The following is a 14,866-nucleotide window of genomic DNA, read 5'->3' on the forward strand; positions in this document are numbered from 1 at the left end:
TTCCCTAACTCTCAGGCTTTCCAAGGAACTATGGAAAGAGATCTTGCAGCACCTTTGAGATTAACTGAAAGAAAAAAGTTGGCAGCTCGAAGAGGAAAGCTCATGCTGCCAACTTATTTCTTTTGGTTAGTCTCAAAGGTGCTACAAGATCTCTTTCCGTACTGATTTTACAGACTAACACAGCTATATCTTTGAGTCCCTTTCCCACAATGTTTTGCTTAATTCTTCGAAACACTGCCTTCTTTCTTGAATTTTTTTCAGTGTTGTTGCTTACCTAAAAGTGTGTGGGAGGGTTAATTTTCATGGGAATGCCCTTTCTTCGTTTAATATACCTCCAAAAGCAGGGTGGTCGAAATCTCTGAAAGCTTCCAGTAGATTAGAAACTGGGCACCCGAATTTATATTTCACTCTATCCCGAAGGCTGTCGAAAGTTTCTGGATATATATATCCGTCTCCTTTCCTCGAATGAGAATAAACGAGGTTTAAGTGGAGTTAATTAATCTGGGAGGTGATTAATAGACTTAATTCTTATGGCTTCCGTTTGAGGAAGGAATGCAGTAGGTTCTGTCCTTTACCCAAGGGATAAAAACTGTTGCAATGGCAAAGAAATCATTGGTGGGTCTGGAAACAGCTCCCTTTTTGTTTTATTTTTTCATTGGTATTGGAGGCCATACTTCTGCTAATAAGAAAATTTATCTCACAAACTATTTTTCCTCCAGTGAGGAGGAAAGAAGTCATGGCTAACCCTTGCAACACAACTAACTTAGCAGTCTAGTAGCAAAACATTTTTTCACTCATTAACCAAAAGCGCCTTTCCTAGTCCATCATGTCTGAAGCCAATTAGACTGAAATGCCTTATAAGCGTATGTTTGCATCGATAAAACAGAGCTTGTCTATAGCCATGCATAGTCTTGAACTTTGCTTGGCTCAAGAATTAATGCTGAAATGTTAGTTGGCAACTAGCATTTTTTTTAAAATGGCAACTTGATAAACTTCTGCAAGACCTTGGAGACTCACTGAAAGAAAGAAGTTGGCAGCATGAGCTTTTCTAGACTTCCTCAGAAGCCAGCTTCTTTCTTTCAGTCTCAAAGGTGCTACAAGTTCCCTTTACATACTAATATTACAGACTAACAGGGCTATATCTTTGAATTCTAATACGAGGGATGGGAGGGACTACTTTTGTTCACCCAAAGTGAATTCTTCCACTCCTATAGCAAAAGTGTCTATTTTTAATTTCACCTTCTCCTCCAGGTTTTCCTTTCCCTCGCTTCTCTCTTTTATCCCCTCCACTTCTAAATTCCATTTCTCCCCATTAATCACTTAAGGTGAATTTTAATTATCTATCTATCTATCTATCTATCTATCTATCTATCTATCTATCTATCTATCTATCCATCCATCTATCTATCTATCTTGGTCATACTAAAGCTCTTCAGCAACACTCCCATCTCATCTCATCTCATATTATATCATAAAGATCTCTAGAGTTTCTTCAGTAACTTTTAAAACAACAACATAAAATGTGTTTCCTGCAGATAAGAATCTACTTTCTCTCTCCTGGTTTTGTTTTACTTGCTGGTTGCAATCCCAATAGATATATTCTCAGAATTACGTTTCATTGAATTTAGTGAGATTTACTCCCAGGTAAATGGGCCTAGGACCGAAGCTTTTAAAGTATAATCCTTGGCGTCTCTATTCAAGAAACAAACCCCACTGAGTTCAATAGGGCTTAGGGGACCTGCAGAAATAATCCAGTTTGAGACCACTTTAACTGCCATGGCTCCATACAATGGAATTCTGGGAACTGTAGTTTTGTGAGACCATTAGTCTTCTCTGTTAGAGAGCTCTGGTGCCACAGCAAACTACAAATCCTAGGATCCCATGGCATTAAATCATGGCAGTTAAAGTGGTGTCAAACTGCAGTCTTGCTCTCAGTAGGTGTGGTTAGGACCCAAATCGAACTGCTAGCCCACAACTAGAGTAGACCCATTGAATCAATAGGAACTTGATAAATGAACAGGTAAGTTAGTTCTGTTGTTAAAGGGTTTACTGTAGTTAAGGCTAGCAATTGGATTTAGGCCTAGGACTGTAACCAGTTGTAACCAGAAGTAAGCTCCACTGAGTTCAAGAGTACCGATTACCATAGAAATAAAGCTAGAACTGCAGCCCTAGTTATTTGGAAAGGCTGAAAGAGCATTTGACCTGGAAATACAGAATAAAAAATAGCAACAATTACTCTCACAAGCTTACAAATTTCAAATTTTGAAGGAGACATAAACTGCCTTGCAACCCTGTTATATATATATATGAAAAGTGCACAATTTGTCCTTCCTGCAAGTTTGGTTTGCCATCCAAGGAAGTGCTAAGTGTGGTCCAGAACACACTTATAGATGTCTCCATGGGAAATTCCAAGCAACTTGTTTTGCCAATGAAGTTCTTCTTGAAAACCATCCGCTGGCCATGACCCAGTCTGGTGTCCCACCTCAGGATGATGTTCCACAACAGGAAACAACCCACCAGTTCACAAAGATCTGTGCTGTTGGTTTCTCAGCTCAGGAAGAGGAAGAGTGGTCAAGAAAGGGGAAGGTGGTTATCCAGGTGGAGAACAAGAAGAGCGGTCAATGGTAGTCTATGGAGCCCTTTGCAGATGCCGCTCCCACAGCATCCTCAACGGTGTGATAGAGCAAAAAGAAGAAGCCTTCTGATCACAAAGCACCACCGAAAAAGGAGAACCACTTAAAGGCATCCTTCCTTTCCTAAATGCCAGTTCCCTTGGATTCAGCACTTCATTCCCCCGCCCAGAAGTGGAGTTGGCAAAAAGAAGACAATAGCCCTTCCACCCTCTGAGTCACATTCACACCCAAAAAATGTGCAGACACCTCAACTTTTTCCTCCCACGTTGATGTCCCCGGCAGAAGATGCCAAACGTTTTGCTTGGCAAGCAAACCTACTTGTGAAACAGGGAACAGGGGTCATAAATCTTGAGTGACTTGAAAAGACTTTCCCCCATCTTCCTATGTAGCGTTAACCTCCCTTTACCTTCTCTATTCAGATGACTTCTCACTTCTCTGCTTCTAGATAAAAAGTTGAGGATCAAGCCCCAGTCCCCCGAACTTTATTTTTCCTTATGCTTGGAAAGAGTATGATGGGTGCCAGAAGTTTTAAAATATAAATGTATTTTCCCTCCTTTTTTCTTCTTCCTACCTTTATTTCTTGGTTTTGTCCCCCCTTCCTACTATCTTCCTTCCTTCCTTATGTGTTGCGTCCATCCATATTGCAACTCTACACGTATCCCAAGAGCATAGAGAGTCACACACAATAACAAGACAGGTAAACTCGGGAAAAACTCTCTGACTCTTCTTCCCCTTTTCCTATTACCCAGAATGTTTTTAAAACTTCTTTTAAAAGCAAAAACCCAAGACTTTGAAAGCCACCCAGTTATGAATAGTATGGGTAGGGGGCTGGCATTTTAAATAGTATTTGGATATCTCAGGTCTTCTCCGGCCACTTTGCTTGTCATAATCTCCTTCCTCGGAGTGTGGTGGAGTCTCCTTCCTTAGAAGTCTTTAAGCAGAGGCTGGATGGCCATCTGTCATTGGGGATGCTTTGATGGAGAGTTCCTGCATGGCAGAATGGGGTTGGAATGGATGGCCCTTGGGGTCTCTTCGAACTCTAGGATTCTATGATTCCTATCCGTGGACCATCCATCCATCCTTTCTTGTCTTAAGTGGAGAAGTCCACAACTGGAGGGATGCCCAGGGAAGAAATGACAGCCGGGAAGCGAGAGGAAGAAGAAGAAGAAGAAGGCTTCTAGTAGGGGAAAACCTGCCTCTCTTGCAACGATTTATTATTATAACCGGACCCTTAATCGCGAAGCACGTGAATCAATGCCGCCTTTGCTGCCCTGCTACTAGGCCTGGGTCTATCCAACACCATGAGATTTGCATTTTTTCTCCTCTTTCTTCGGTGTTCGCCTCAGCCTTTCAGAGTGTGTGTGTGTCGGTGTGTCTGGTGTGTGAGGGAGAACATGAGACCCCCTTCTCCCCCAACATGCAGACCCGATCTCCAGACAAGAAACCCCTTCCTCTCTTTCTCCTTCTCCCCCCCCCCCTCCCACGACCCCTTTCCTTGTTGAATCCCATTGCGACAGCTCTTGCAATAATGGTTATTTTATTCCTTGGAAACCTCAGCCTTGCCCAGATGAGGGTTTCTTCTCCTTTTTTAATGGCAGCGATTCTTTCTCTTTCCCCTCCTCGATCCCCTGTCTGTCTGTCTCTCTCTCTTCCTCTCTCTCTCTCCCTCTCTCCCTCCTTCTCTCTCTCTCCCTCCGTCTCTCTCTCTCTCTCTCTCTTGCCTTCTGCTGTAATGCCAGAGGCCATTGTTAACCGTGAACAGGGCGTACGGAGACTATAGGGCAGGCAGGATCCCCTATACATCTTGGGGAGGGCTGTCTAGGATCTTCTGATTTCTACCTCGCCTCACCTTCCTCCCAAACGGAGAGAGAGAGAAAGAGAGAGAAAGAGAGAGAGTGTATGTGTGTGTGTGTAGACCCGAGCATCCCTCATCGTAAGCTCCTATAGAGATGTCCCCCTCCTTTTGGCGTTAGGACCGGATTTCTCTCTCTAGATATTCCTTGAACATTTGCACACACACATACAAAAGAGAGAGAGAGGGGGGGGGGGGAGAGAGCCACCCGAGAGGAATGGGGGGAGTTGCTCTCCTGGCTTATTGATTGCGTTGGTTGCTGGCTGCGAAAATATATTATGTCTGCTCGCCGCGCTGCTCTCGTCAGAGGCTAAGGTAAGGTGGACCGAAATAGGCTATCAGTTTGTGAATGGCGGAGACCGTGTCTCCATGATTTATAGCTGTATGACTCGCATCGCGGTTCATGAAGAGTTCACAAGCTTTAAGCTTCCTTCCACGCAGCCTCTCTCTCTCTCTCTCTCTCTCTCTCTCTCTGCCTCCCTCTCCCTCTCCCTCTCTTCTTCTTCTTCGTCTTCTTCTTCTTCCACCCCTCCTTCCCTTCCCTTCCCTCCCCTTCCTTCTACCCCCTTTCCTCCCTCTTTTTCTCCCTTGCTATCCTCACCCCTCTTTTCCTCCCCCTTTCCCCTTCCTCTCTTCTTTTTCCCCCTCTAGAACGCTTTTATTTCCTTCTCGTTTTGCTGGCTTCCAATTTCGTTTCTTTGCAAGCTCTGAATGTACTGACAATACTGGGATGTTGCTTTGAACCCCACTTTTTGGCTCCTATTATTATTATTATTATTATTATTATTATTATACTGGGATGTGGCTTTGAACCCCACTCTTTGGCTCCTATTATTATTATTATTATTATTATTATTATTATACTGGGATGTTGCTTTGAACACCACTCTTTGGCTTGTATTATTATTATTATTATTATTATTATTATTATTATTATACTGGGATGTTGCTTTGAACACCACTCTTTGGCTCCTACTACTACTACTACTATTATTTCCCACCATCGTCTTTGGCCTAGTTGGGGAAATAACGCCTTGAGCTTCATCCAGGAGCAATGCTGAGACTATGAGTATTCTTTTCCTTCCCAACATGGAGGTGAAAAGGAACGAAATCGCTCCTTTTTCTATTTTTTGCCCTCGATTTACTCGGCCTTCGGTTCCATCTCTTCACAATCACCTTCGTGATTCAGATCGAAAACAGGATCAAAAGCCTTCGTTTCTCTCTTACCAAAGTTCCCAAGAAGGAGAGAGGAAGGTTTCTTATGAAGCTGCATTCTTCGTTGTCGGGAATTTCAAAAAGGAAAAGAAAAGAAGAAAAAGGAGACAGCAACTTCCAAGCCGGTAAAAAGCAACTTCTGAGCTAATATTTCAAGGACTAATTATAAATGCTCACTCTGATTTTTTAATTATTACTATTATTATTGAAAAGGAAATTTTTTTAAGGGGGAAGGAATGTATTATTATATTTAAACCACAACAATCAACAATTCCTTGGAGGAAATCATTTACGATTCCGGGGCCGTCCTCGACTAAGATAAATGACCGACATTTGGGACGCGTTGAAAGATGAGATACAAAAGGGGACTCCGATCTTGGCTACTGAACACACAGACCACTTTGGATTCCTTTTGGAGAGGATTAATTTTTAATGCACTGCTTAATTTTTTAAGAAATCGTTTGCGGCCTGCTTCTTAGGCTCTCTAGAGGTCCCAGGAAACCCGAAAAGAAACCAGCGAGGCCTAGTAAAATCTCCTTATGGCTGAACTCCTTAATAAATTAGCACTCTACCCAATCTTTCATAATGAAATGCATTTTCTTCTCTTTCCCTTTTTAATCCATTCGTTAGGTTGAAAACATTAGACAGTTTATGTCTGCTGGGGGGAAAAAAACTTCTCTCGAAACTGAAACAAACCAGAGAGACTATCATCCTCTGCAGTTAATGCTCAGGAAATATCTTAACTGCCTACTTCTAGAAACCAATGGTTATGCCTAATTCGTGGAAGATTTAGGAGAGGATCACAAGATGCTGTTTTATAGGATCCATAGAGGCTTGAATTGAAGGAGAAGTAGGACAGGAGTTGAAATGTGAGATCTGATTTTATTTTATTTTATTATTTTGGGTTTTGTTGCACAAATGTAGGGATGTCTGGAAGGAAAAAGTTGTCCTGTATCCCAGTGTAGGGCCATTCCCAATGGTCAAACCAGCCAATGTTGGATTACAATACTTTAAAAAAAATACTTGCAAAGAAGCAGAAGAGAAAACAGAACATTGGAGATAACAATTTGAAATGGAAAGCAGAATGGCTGAACACAGTGAAACAGGATTTTCACCACATAGGCCTCATATGTTTATACTGATAGAGACACACAGAGAGCAAGAGGACATAGATAAACATAAGCACACGTCATGCATCAATGGACTGATTTTCTTCTTGGTTGATATAATTATAACCTTCTTCCATTCTTACAAGGTGGAGAAAGTAAATCTGCTTTTTGGAAGGGGAAAGCAGTGTATTCTCTCTCTCTCTCTCTCTCTCTCTCCTTCCTTCCTTCCTTCCTTCCTTCCTTCCTTCCTTCTTTTTTTCTTCTTTGCCTCTGGGGAAAGCATGTTCCCCCTTCTTTAAGGGAAAAGATGGAACACCAAACATAAAAGTTTCAAGAGGGGAGGAATGAAGGCAACCAAATGGTTCAGTGACAAAATAGGGTTCTGTTCAAAAGAAGAGAAGGAGTAGCATGAAAGAGACAAGACTCACACCTTGGAGTGGCAACTGACAGGAAGGGAAAGGGGTTTCCCTAGTAGGTTTTCTCAACTACAACTAGAGCTGCAAAGGACAGCCTCCCCCCCCCCCCCCAAAAAAAAAAAAACCCTCCTCCAAAACAACATCAAAAGGGCCAGTCCTCCAAAACTGATCATATTTCCCAGCCTCTTCTGGTTGCAGCAGACTGGGAGAACTATGCAAATGTAGCAAAACTTCAAAAACAAAATTAATCCTTATAAGTTAAAAAAAATGGATGTGTTATACTTCCATTTAAACTTTGAAATATTTATTTGTTATTTTTAAGCTAACTGTTCAAATATGATCTTCCTTAATCTATAGTTGTATTGCTGTTGTTTTTTCCTGGGACTCCTAACTCCTTTGAGGCAGGGGAAATCTGATTAAGAGAATATTAAATTCTAATGCTGGAACATGAATTTAGGTTAGAACAATTCAATGTGATGTGTGTGTGTGAAGAAGAGATGTGAAGATGGTATTATTGCTGGTGCAGAAGGAAAGGCCTATCGAGTGATTTTTATATCACGGATCTCCACTTTGTTTACCTTGTTACCAAGTCCCATAGATTCCGGTTAAATGTTTACTTATCAAATGGGGTTTCTTCCCAGCTAAATCTCTGTAAATAGAAGATGAAGGGGTTGAACATCACATGGAAAGCAAGGGATTTGATTGAATTTTTATCATTTCTTAATGGGCGCATAAGGAAAATATGTTGTCTGAGTGTCAATGTGTAGTATCTATGCTGTGTATGTGAGTAGGTCGGGTAGATACCAACACACAGACAACTCTTGGGAGGGTCAGGCTGAGTGGTCTACAGGAAATCCTGCCTAGGCCTGGGTTTATGTCCCTATCTGATGGACCAATTGCTAGATAATGGTTCTTAAATAGGAATTATAACAAGAACAATGGGGCAATGCTATTGGGAAATTGATTTTTGCAAACTAAAGCATAGTAAGCAGACTCATACACACACACACACACACACACACACACACACACACACACCCAAACACAGACACAGGGACTCATTTTGATATTGATATACTTGATGAAGCTGCTCCCTTGGATAGAGGGAGCAGAGGGAGGTCCAAGAGCACCAGGCAGGCAGAGATCTGTTAGGAAGCCAGCCAGCCAGCAGCATCTGCTATCCGTTCCCCATCCTCCTCCTCCTCAGTAGCCAGCTATTCATGTCACAAGGCCTTTCAATGGCCAAGATGGATTCATAGGCCTTTTCGTATTATTGTGTGTGCCTTCTAACCTTTCAGGTCAGCTTCCAAAAGACACCGGGGAAGGCCTCCTCACCACGTGACCTGGGGGGTGCCAATGTCCTTCCATGAGGGGGTCAACCAGAGCCTGGTAGCAGTGAGCAAGAATCTCGGGGAGCCCCAGCCATGCAGAAAACAACCTACTATGACACCTCCACCCTCTTTGGAGGCTACTCCTACCAAGGGGCCAATGGCTTTGGGTACGAAGGACCCCCACCTCAGCCTTTCCAGCCTGCAGCTCATGTGGAGAACGACTACCAGAGGCCAGCCTGCACCCTCCAGTCTCTTGGCAACGCTGCCCCCCTGGCAAAAACGAAAGACCTGAATGGGAGCTGCATGCGGCCTAGTCTGCCTCAGGAGCATCACCCACCCCCACCCATCTCGCCACCCTCCAATCCTATCATCACCACCTCCTCGACCAACAGCAGCAGTAACAGCAATGGTGGCAGTAGCAGCAATAACCATAACCAGCCTGCTGGGGTCAAAAATGCCTCCAACAAATCCAGCCTGGGTTCAAGTAACAGCGCCCTCACCAAGCAAATTTTCCCCTGGATGAAAGAGTCGAGGCAAAACTCCAAGCAGAAAAACAGCTCCCCCAGCTCAGGTATCTGCTTTTGGAATATAAGAACACCCCCAGACACATATATAATGCACCACGAGTCCCCACATCCCATATGCACCCACAGCAGGACTAGACAGGATGGAAAGTTGTCCTTCTTCCCACCAGTTGTGACTAGATAATTGAAGACTGGTCTTCATCAGAGGTGGGATAAATTATGTTTGGATGATAACTCCCACAATCCCCTGTTCCATGCTGGAGCTAGGGGATTCTGGGACATGTAGTCTATAAAGTAATTTACAAGCTCAGATCTACCCTATCCATGGATGTATGTCCTCTATGTAATGTGCTTTTTCTGGACTTACTTCCCAACAAGGTAAGCCAGCTCTGTTGCATATGTGGGGACCTTTTGTTACTCTGGTCCTGTTTTGTGGCCCAGGGGTAATGGAGACCAGGCCTACAGATCCATGGACTGGAACAGAATAAATGTTGGGGTTGGCTCATAAAGAGCATGGTAGATTGGTCTTGGAAGTAAGGAAAGAGATTTTTCTCAGCCTTAATCTCTGGATTCTGGAAAGAGAGGGTGGAGAGATAAAAAGTAGCTATGGTGGTCAGTATTGCAAAATGAAATCAAGACCTGAGTTACACCTTTTGCTCATTCTGTTGACTGGTGTCTCAATCTCATGAGGGGATCTCTGGTCAAGTGCCTAAACTTCTCTATGTGGAAAATGAGACAGGTGTAGAGGAGGAGGACTGAAAGGAGATATGGATGGACACAGATCAACAGGACAGTCCCTTGCACAAGTCACATTAAAATGAGAGTGCACAGATCCCAGCTCTATATCCACATGCACCAGCTTAGGCTGTAGGAGAAATATGAAAGGTTGTGCCCATGTTACATTATAGCAGTTTGATCCTCTTTAACTGTGATGTCTCCATTCTATGGCATATTTGGGATTTGCACTGTCTTGAGGTATTTAGAATTCCCTACAAGGCAGCTCTAGTTCAGCTGTTTAAAGGAGTGCACTAAAGAATTCTAAATCCCTCATCAAACTACAAATCCCAATATTTTAAAGGACAGAGCCATGGCAATTAAAGTGGTATCAAACTTGTTTTTTCTGAACATGGGGAGCAGTACAAAAATGACTTGATGACAAAGATAGGAGGAGTTTATTCCAAAGGTAAGAGCTCAGCCAGATAAAACTGAAACTTGGATTGCAAATGTAATCTTTTTGGATCATAACTCCCAGAATCCCCAGCCAGGATGGCCACATAGTGGAAGCAGAGGTTGAAGGTGGCAAAATACTAGGTGGGTTATGAAGTATTCAGGGGGACAGGGGGCAAAAGAAAGCGACAAAGAGGGCAGAGAAACTTATTTTGCTTCTGCCATCTTCTTCCATCCTATTTATCCAGCCATAATAAAATCAGACCTGCAGTTTCTCAAATGAGGATCAGAATTTGGGGGTGATTGATCAACCATATATTGAAAGCTACTTAGGGTGAGTGTAGTCCCTGGTCTAGCCCAGATGTTATCCGAGGTTCAGTGAATTTGAGGCTGTGGATTAATGCCCTCATCTTTGATGCCAGACTTCTTTACATGGGTGCCAACTCAAAGACACAGGATAAGTCCATCTGTAGGCTAGAATGAAGTGGTAGAGTAGATTGTACCACTCTAGGCAATGGGTGAGAGTGCTGTTTTGTAATGCTCCCCATGTACAGAAAAAAAACAACAACCGAGTTTGAATTTTCTTGCAATGACAGATGAGGTGGAGGAGAAAGCTTTTACCTCCTTCTGTCTTCTAGCTGGAAGGATTATTATTGTTGTTCTTGCCTACCAAAGGAAACGTTTTAAAAAGTGAACCATGAGTGCCACTCTGAATTGATGCTTGCCATTCTTCTACCATTAAAATCTGGTTACTTGGTTCCTATCTTAGCTTGTAAAAGGATAGACCTTACTCTACTGGCTATAGTAAATGGAACTTCCCAGATTATTGGTGGCACCACCTAGAGTAAACACATTGAATCAAGGGAGTTTACATGATTCATTCTTCCCTTAATTTTTAGCTGGGATTACTGATAGGATTCCAGTCCAATCTCTCTCGCTCTCATTTTCTCTCTCTCTGTTTGTCTTTTACATCTGTCAAATATGTTTTCATCAATGTCCCAAGATGTGTGCTGTACTCCATTTTGTAAGCCATTGGTTTAGCATGGATGCTCCCTAATAACAGACACAGAGTAACTGATTTCTTGCACAGAGGAACTCTGCTGCTGTCATACAATCTTTGCCTATTATTGTAGGCAAAATGGATTTTGTCCATGTATAAGCTAGTAATGTAGTACATATAAAATAGATTTATGCTTCATATTTAGATCATAGCATGATTAAGAGTCAGTGAATATGCATGAGATAAAAGCTGACAACAGTCACAGATATCAGTGATTCTGGGTACCTTTCTTAGTGCAGATTCACAAGAAAATAAATGAGAGTAACTTCAATAGATGCTTAGTATCAGAGCTTTGGAAAGTGGCTGGAAAACTCTAGGACCCCATCCCAAAAAGTAGGCTTTTCAAGATCTGCTCCCTATAATATAGCCTCTTTCAAAGTCAAAAGCATATGATGCCTGGGGTAAGGCTATCATAGGTCCAAAACACACTGCAGAAATAATCCAGTTTGAGACCACTTTAACTGCCATGGCTCAATGGTAGGGAATTCTGGGAAATGTAGTTTTGTGAGACATTTAGCTTTCTCTTTCACAGAGCTCTGGTGCCACAATATACTACAATTCCCAGGATTCCCTAGCACTGAGCTATGGCAATTAGTGGTCTCAAACTGGATTATTTCTGCAGTGTGTTTTAGACCCTAGTATATTTTCAATAGAGAATGATTTTCTACCACCTATTCTCATGAAAGATGTGCACTCCCTACTGTGCAATCTGGCCATATAGTTTGTGTCACTTGGCAACTGGGCCAGAGTGATATAATGGTCTGAGTGTTGGACTAGGACTCTGGGAGACTGGGGTTCAAGTCCCTTCTAGAGCCATGGAAATCAAGTTGGTGACTTTGGGCAAGGAAGCCTCCTCTGAACAGAGATCTGCCTTAGGGCCACCATAAGTAGGAAATGACTTGAATGCACATAATAACAACAACCTGAGTGCACTACTGCATGCTTCACTGAATATTGAAATATTAATCCCAAATTCATCCCCAGCCCAACATTCACCTCAAATTTGAATTAAAGCTGCAGGCAGCTAAGATGTTTGAATCATGATTTAGGCTTGTGAAAAGGTCAGTGCAGGAGTGGATTACCTGGCTCCATAGATGATTTTGGGACTGCAACTCTCATCAGCCCTAGCCAGTGGTGAAGGATGATGGGAGCTGTAGTCCAACATCATCTGGAAGGCTACACCTTCCTTATCCTTGCTCTAGGCTGTGTTGTCTTTGTGAGAACCTCCTCTTGCAAATTCACAGCTTATTTAATGCATGTATTGCACTGAGGATCAGGATTAAATTTGGATGTTATCAAGTGTATATTGAGGGGCTATTTTATCCACTCACCCATCCTTCTGCTCATTTATGTGAATTCACAGTGAATGACAGGACTACTTGGGACACAAGTTTGTATAAAGTTCTTGTGAGCAGGTCTTCACTCACTGAAATGATTTTTGCTGATGATGAAAAGGAGAACTTTCTATTACCTGGTGCTTCCAGTAAATTCTCTCTCTCTGTGTGTGAAGGAGTAAGTGAATGAGAGAGAGAGAGAGAGAGAGAGAGAGAGAGAGAGTTACCCACTGCATGCTACACACACCTGTCCATCCCTGTGTGTGCTTTTGCAGGCCCCTTGCAGGTCATCAAAGGCCCAAAATACACTGCAGAAATAATCCAGTTTGCGACCGCTTTCACTGCCCTGACTCAGTAGTTTAACTTGTCATAGCTCCATCCTAATGGGATCCTGGGACTTGTAGTTTGTTGTGGCACCAGAAGAGAAGGCTCAGTGTCTCACGAAACTACCAGAATCCCCTAGCATTGGCAACTGGGCCGCTAAAGCGCTCTCAAACTGGATTAATTCTGCCTTGTGTGCGTATGTCGGACCAAAGTTACTGACGCTGCAGGCCTCTCTCTGTGTGAGCGTGTGATTAATTTTGCTTTCCAAACACTGCCCACTTGCCAGGCGTAATTTCCTTTGAAAGGGTCTGTTTCAAAAAATAATCGACTCCCAAATAAATAGCCCTGGATTCCTTTTCTGCATGACATGATCAAATTTTCATAAAGCGAAGGGGCAGCTTCGGAGAACAGAACTCTTAATAAATGACATGATTATGGAGTGAGGACTGGAGGAGAAGGCGGAGAAGGAGGGGGGAGGACTGAAGCCTTCTCGCCTGTTGGAGGATTTATTAAGAGGCCTGTGCATTCAATTTTCTGCATGTAAGTAATTATCTTTGATTTCATTTCCCCCGACCTCCTTTCCCCAGAAAGCTGCAGCGGCGAGAAGAGCCCTCCGGGGTCCTCTTCCTCTTCCTCCTCTTCCTCGGCTTCCAAGAGGGCTCGCACCGCTTACACCAGCGCCCAGTTGGTCGAGCTGGAGAAGGAGTTCCACTTCAACCGGTACCTTTGCCGGCCCCGTCGGGTGGAGATGGCCAACCTCTTGAACCTCAGCGAGCGGCAGATCAAGATCTGGTTCCAGAACCGGAGGATGAAGTACAAGAAGGACCAGAAATCCAAAGGCTTGGGCTCTTCCTCGGGGGGCCCTTCCCCGACTGGCAGCCCACCCCAAGCCATGCAGTCCAGCGCAGGCTTCCTCAACGCCTTGCACCCCATGACTTCGAACTATGAGGCCCCCTCGCCGCCTTCCTTCAACAAACCCCACCAGAATGCCTACGCCATGCCCACGGCCTACCAAAACCCCATCAAGGGCTGCCCGGGCCAGCAGAAGTATGCCAACACGGCCCCTGAGTACGACCCCCACATCTTACAGGGTAATGGAGGGGGAGGGGGCGGTGGGGGAGGAGGAGGAGGAGGAGGGGGCGGCTATGGCCCCCCCAATATGCAGGGCAGCCCCGTCTACGTGGGCGGCAACTACGTGGATTCTCTGCCCAACTCGGCCCCCTCGCTTTATGGGCTGAACCCCCTCCAGCACCACCAGCCTCCCAACATGGAGTACAACGGGGGCCCTCCGATGGGCCCCAACCAGCACCATGGACCTTGCGAGTCCCACCCGACCTACACAGACCTTTCCACCCACCACGCTTCTACTCAGGGTAGAATCCAAGAGGCACCCAAGTTGACCCACCTGTGATGAGGGGCAGGAGAGACTTCAGGGGGGTGGGGTGGGGTGGGGTGGGGAGGCTTGGTGGAGGAAGGCTCGGGCAAAGGGTGGGGATGGGGGTGGGCGGATAGGGGCATTGTCTGGTCGGGTTTCTTTGGTGGGTTGGTGGTCGTGCTGAAGTTTTGGTGGGATCTTTTTTGGAAAAGGTTAGCAACAATAGCGACATTTGTGTTGAAACGCCTTTACAAATTGTTTAGATCTCCCCCCCATGTATTGGGATGCAATGCCCATCAGCACCAGATAGCTTGTCTATGCTGCCTGGGGATGGTGGGAGTTGTGGTCCACCGTGTCTCAAGGGTGACTGAAGAAGGCTACCCCACAAGTTCTTTTTTGTGTTTTTTAATATTGATGCTAACTGGGTCAAGTCCTATTGTTGTTGTTTTTTGCCACCATCACCACTCATCCACCTCAACCCCCTACCCCACGATGGCCCCCTTGCACCAGCAGAAAGGAACTGAGG

General features: G+C 44.2%; 1 protein-coding gene across 1 annotated transcript in view; it reads left to right on the forward strand.

Annotated features, from left to right (window-relative positions):
* HOXB3 (homeobox B3) overlaps positions 1–14,385 on the forward strand; it is a 56,393-nt gene extending 42,008 nt beyond the window's left edge. The window contains exons 4-5 of the mRNA XM_089531732.1: positions 8,524–9,127; positions 13,553–14,385. Coding sequence (XP_089387858.1) covers positions 8,650–9,127; positions 13,553–14,376 — 1,302 coding nt within the window. The 5' untranslated portion in view covers positions 8,524–8,649 and the 3' untranslated portion in view covers positions 14,377–14,385. The remainder of the gene's footprint in view (positions 1–8,523; positions 9,128–13,552) is intronic.
* Positions 14,386–14,866: the final 481 nt, after the last annotated feature.

Source organism: Sceloporus occidentalis, unplaced genomic scaffold, assembly GCF_023333645.1.
Source record: "Sceloporus occidentalis isolate IW3139 unplaced genomic scaffold, rSceOcc1.0.p SCAF_7, whole genome shotgun sequence".
Classification (NCBI taxonomy): Eukaryota; Metazoa; Chordata; class Lepidosauria; order Squamata; family Phrynosomatidae; genus Sceloporus; species Sceloporus occidentalis.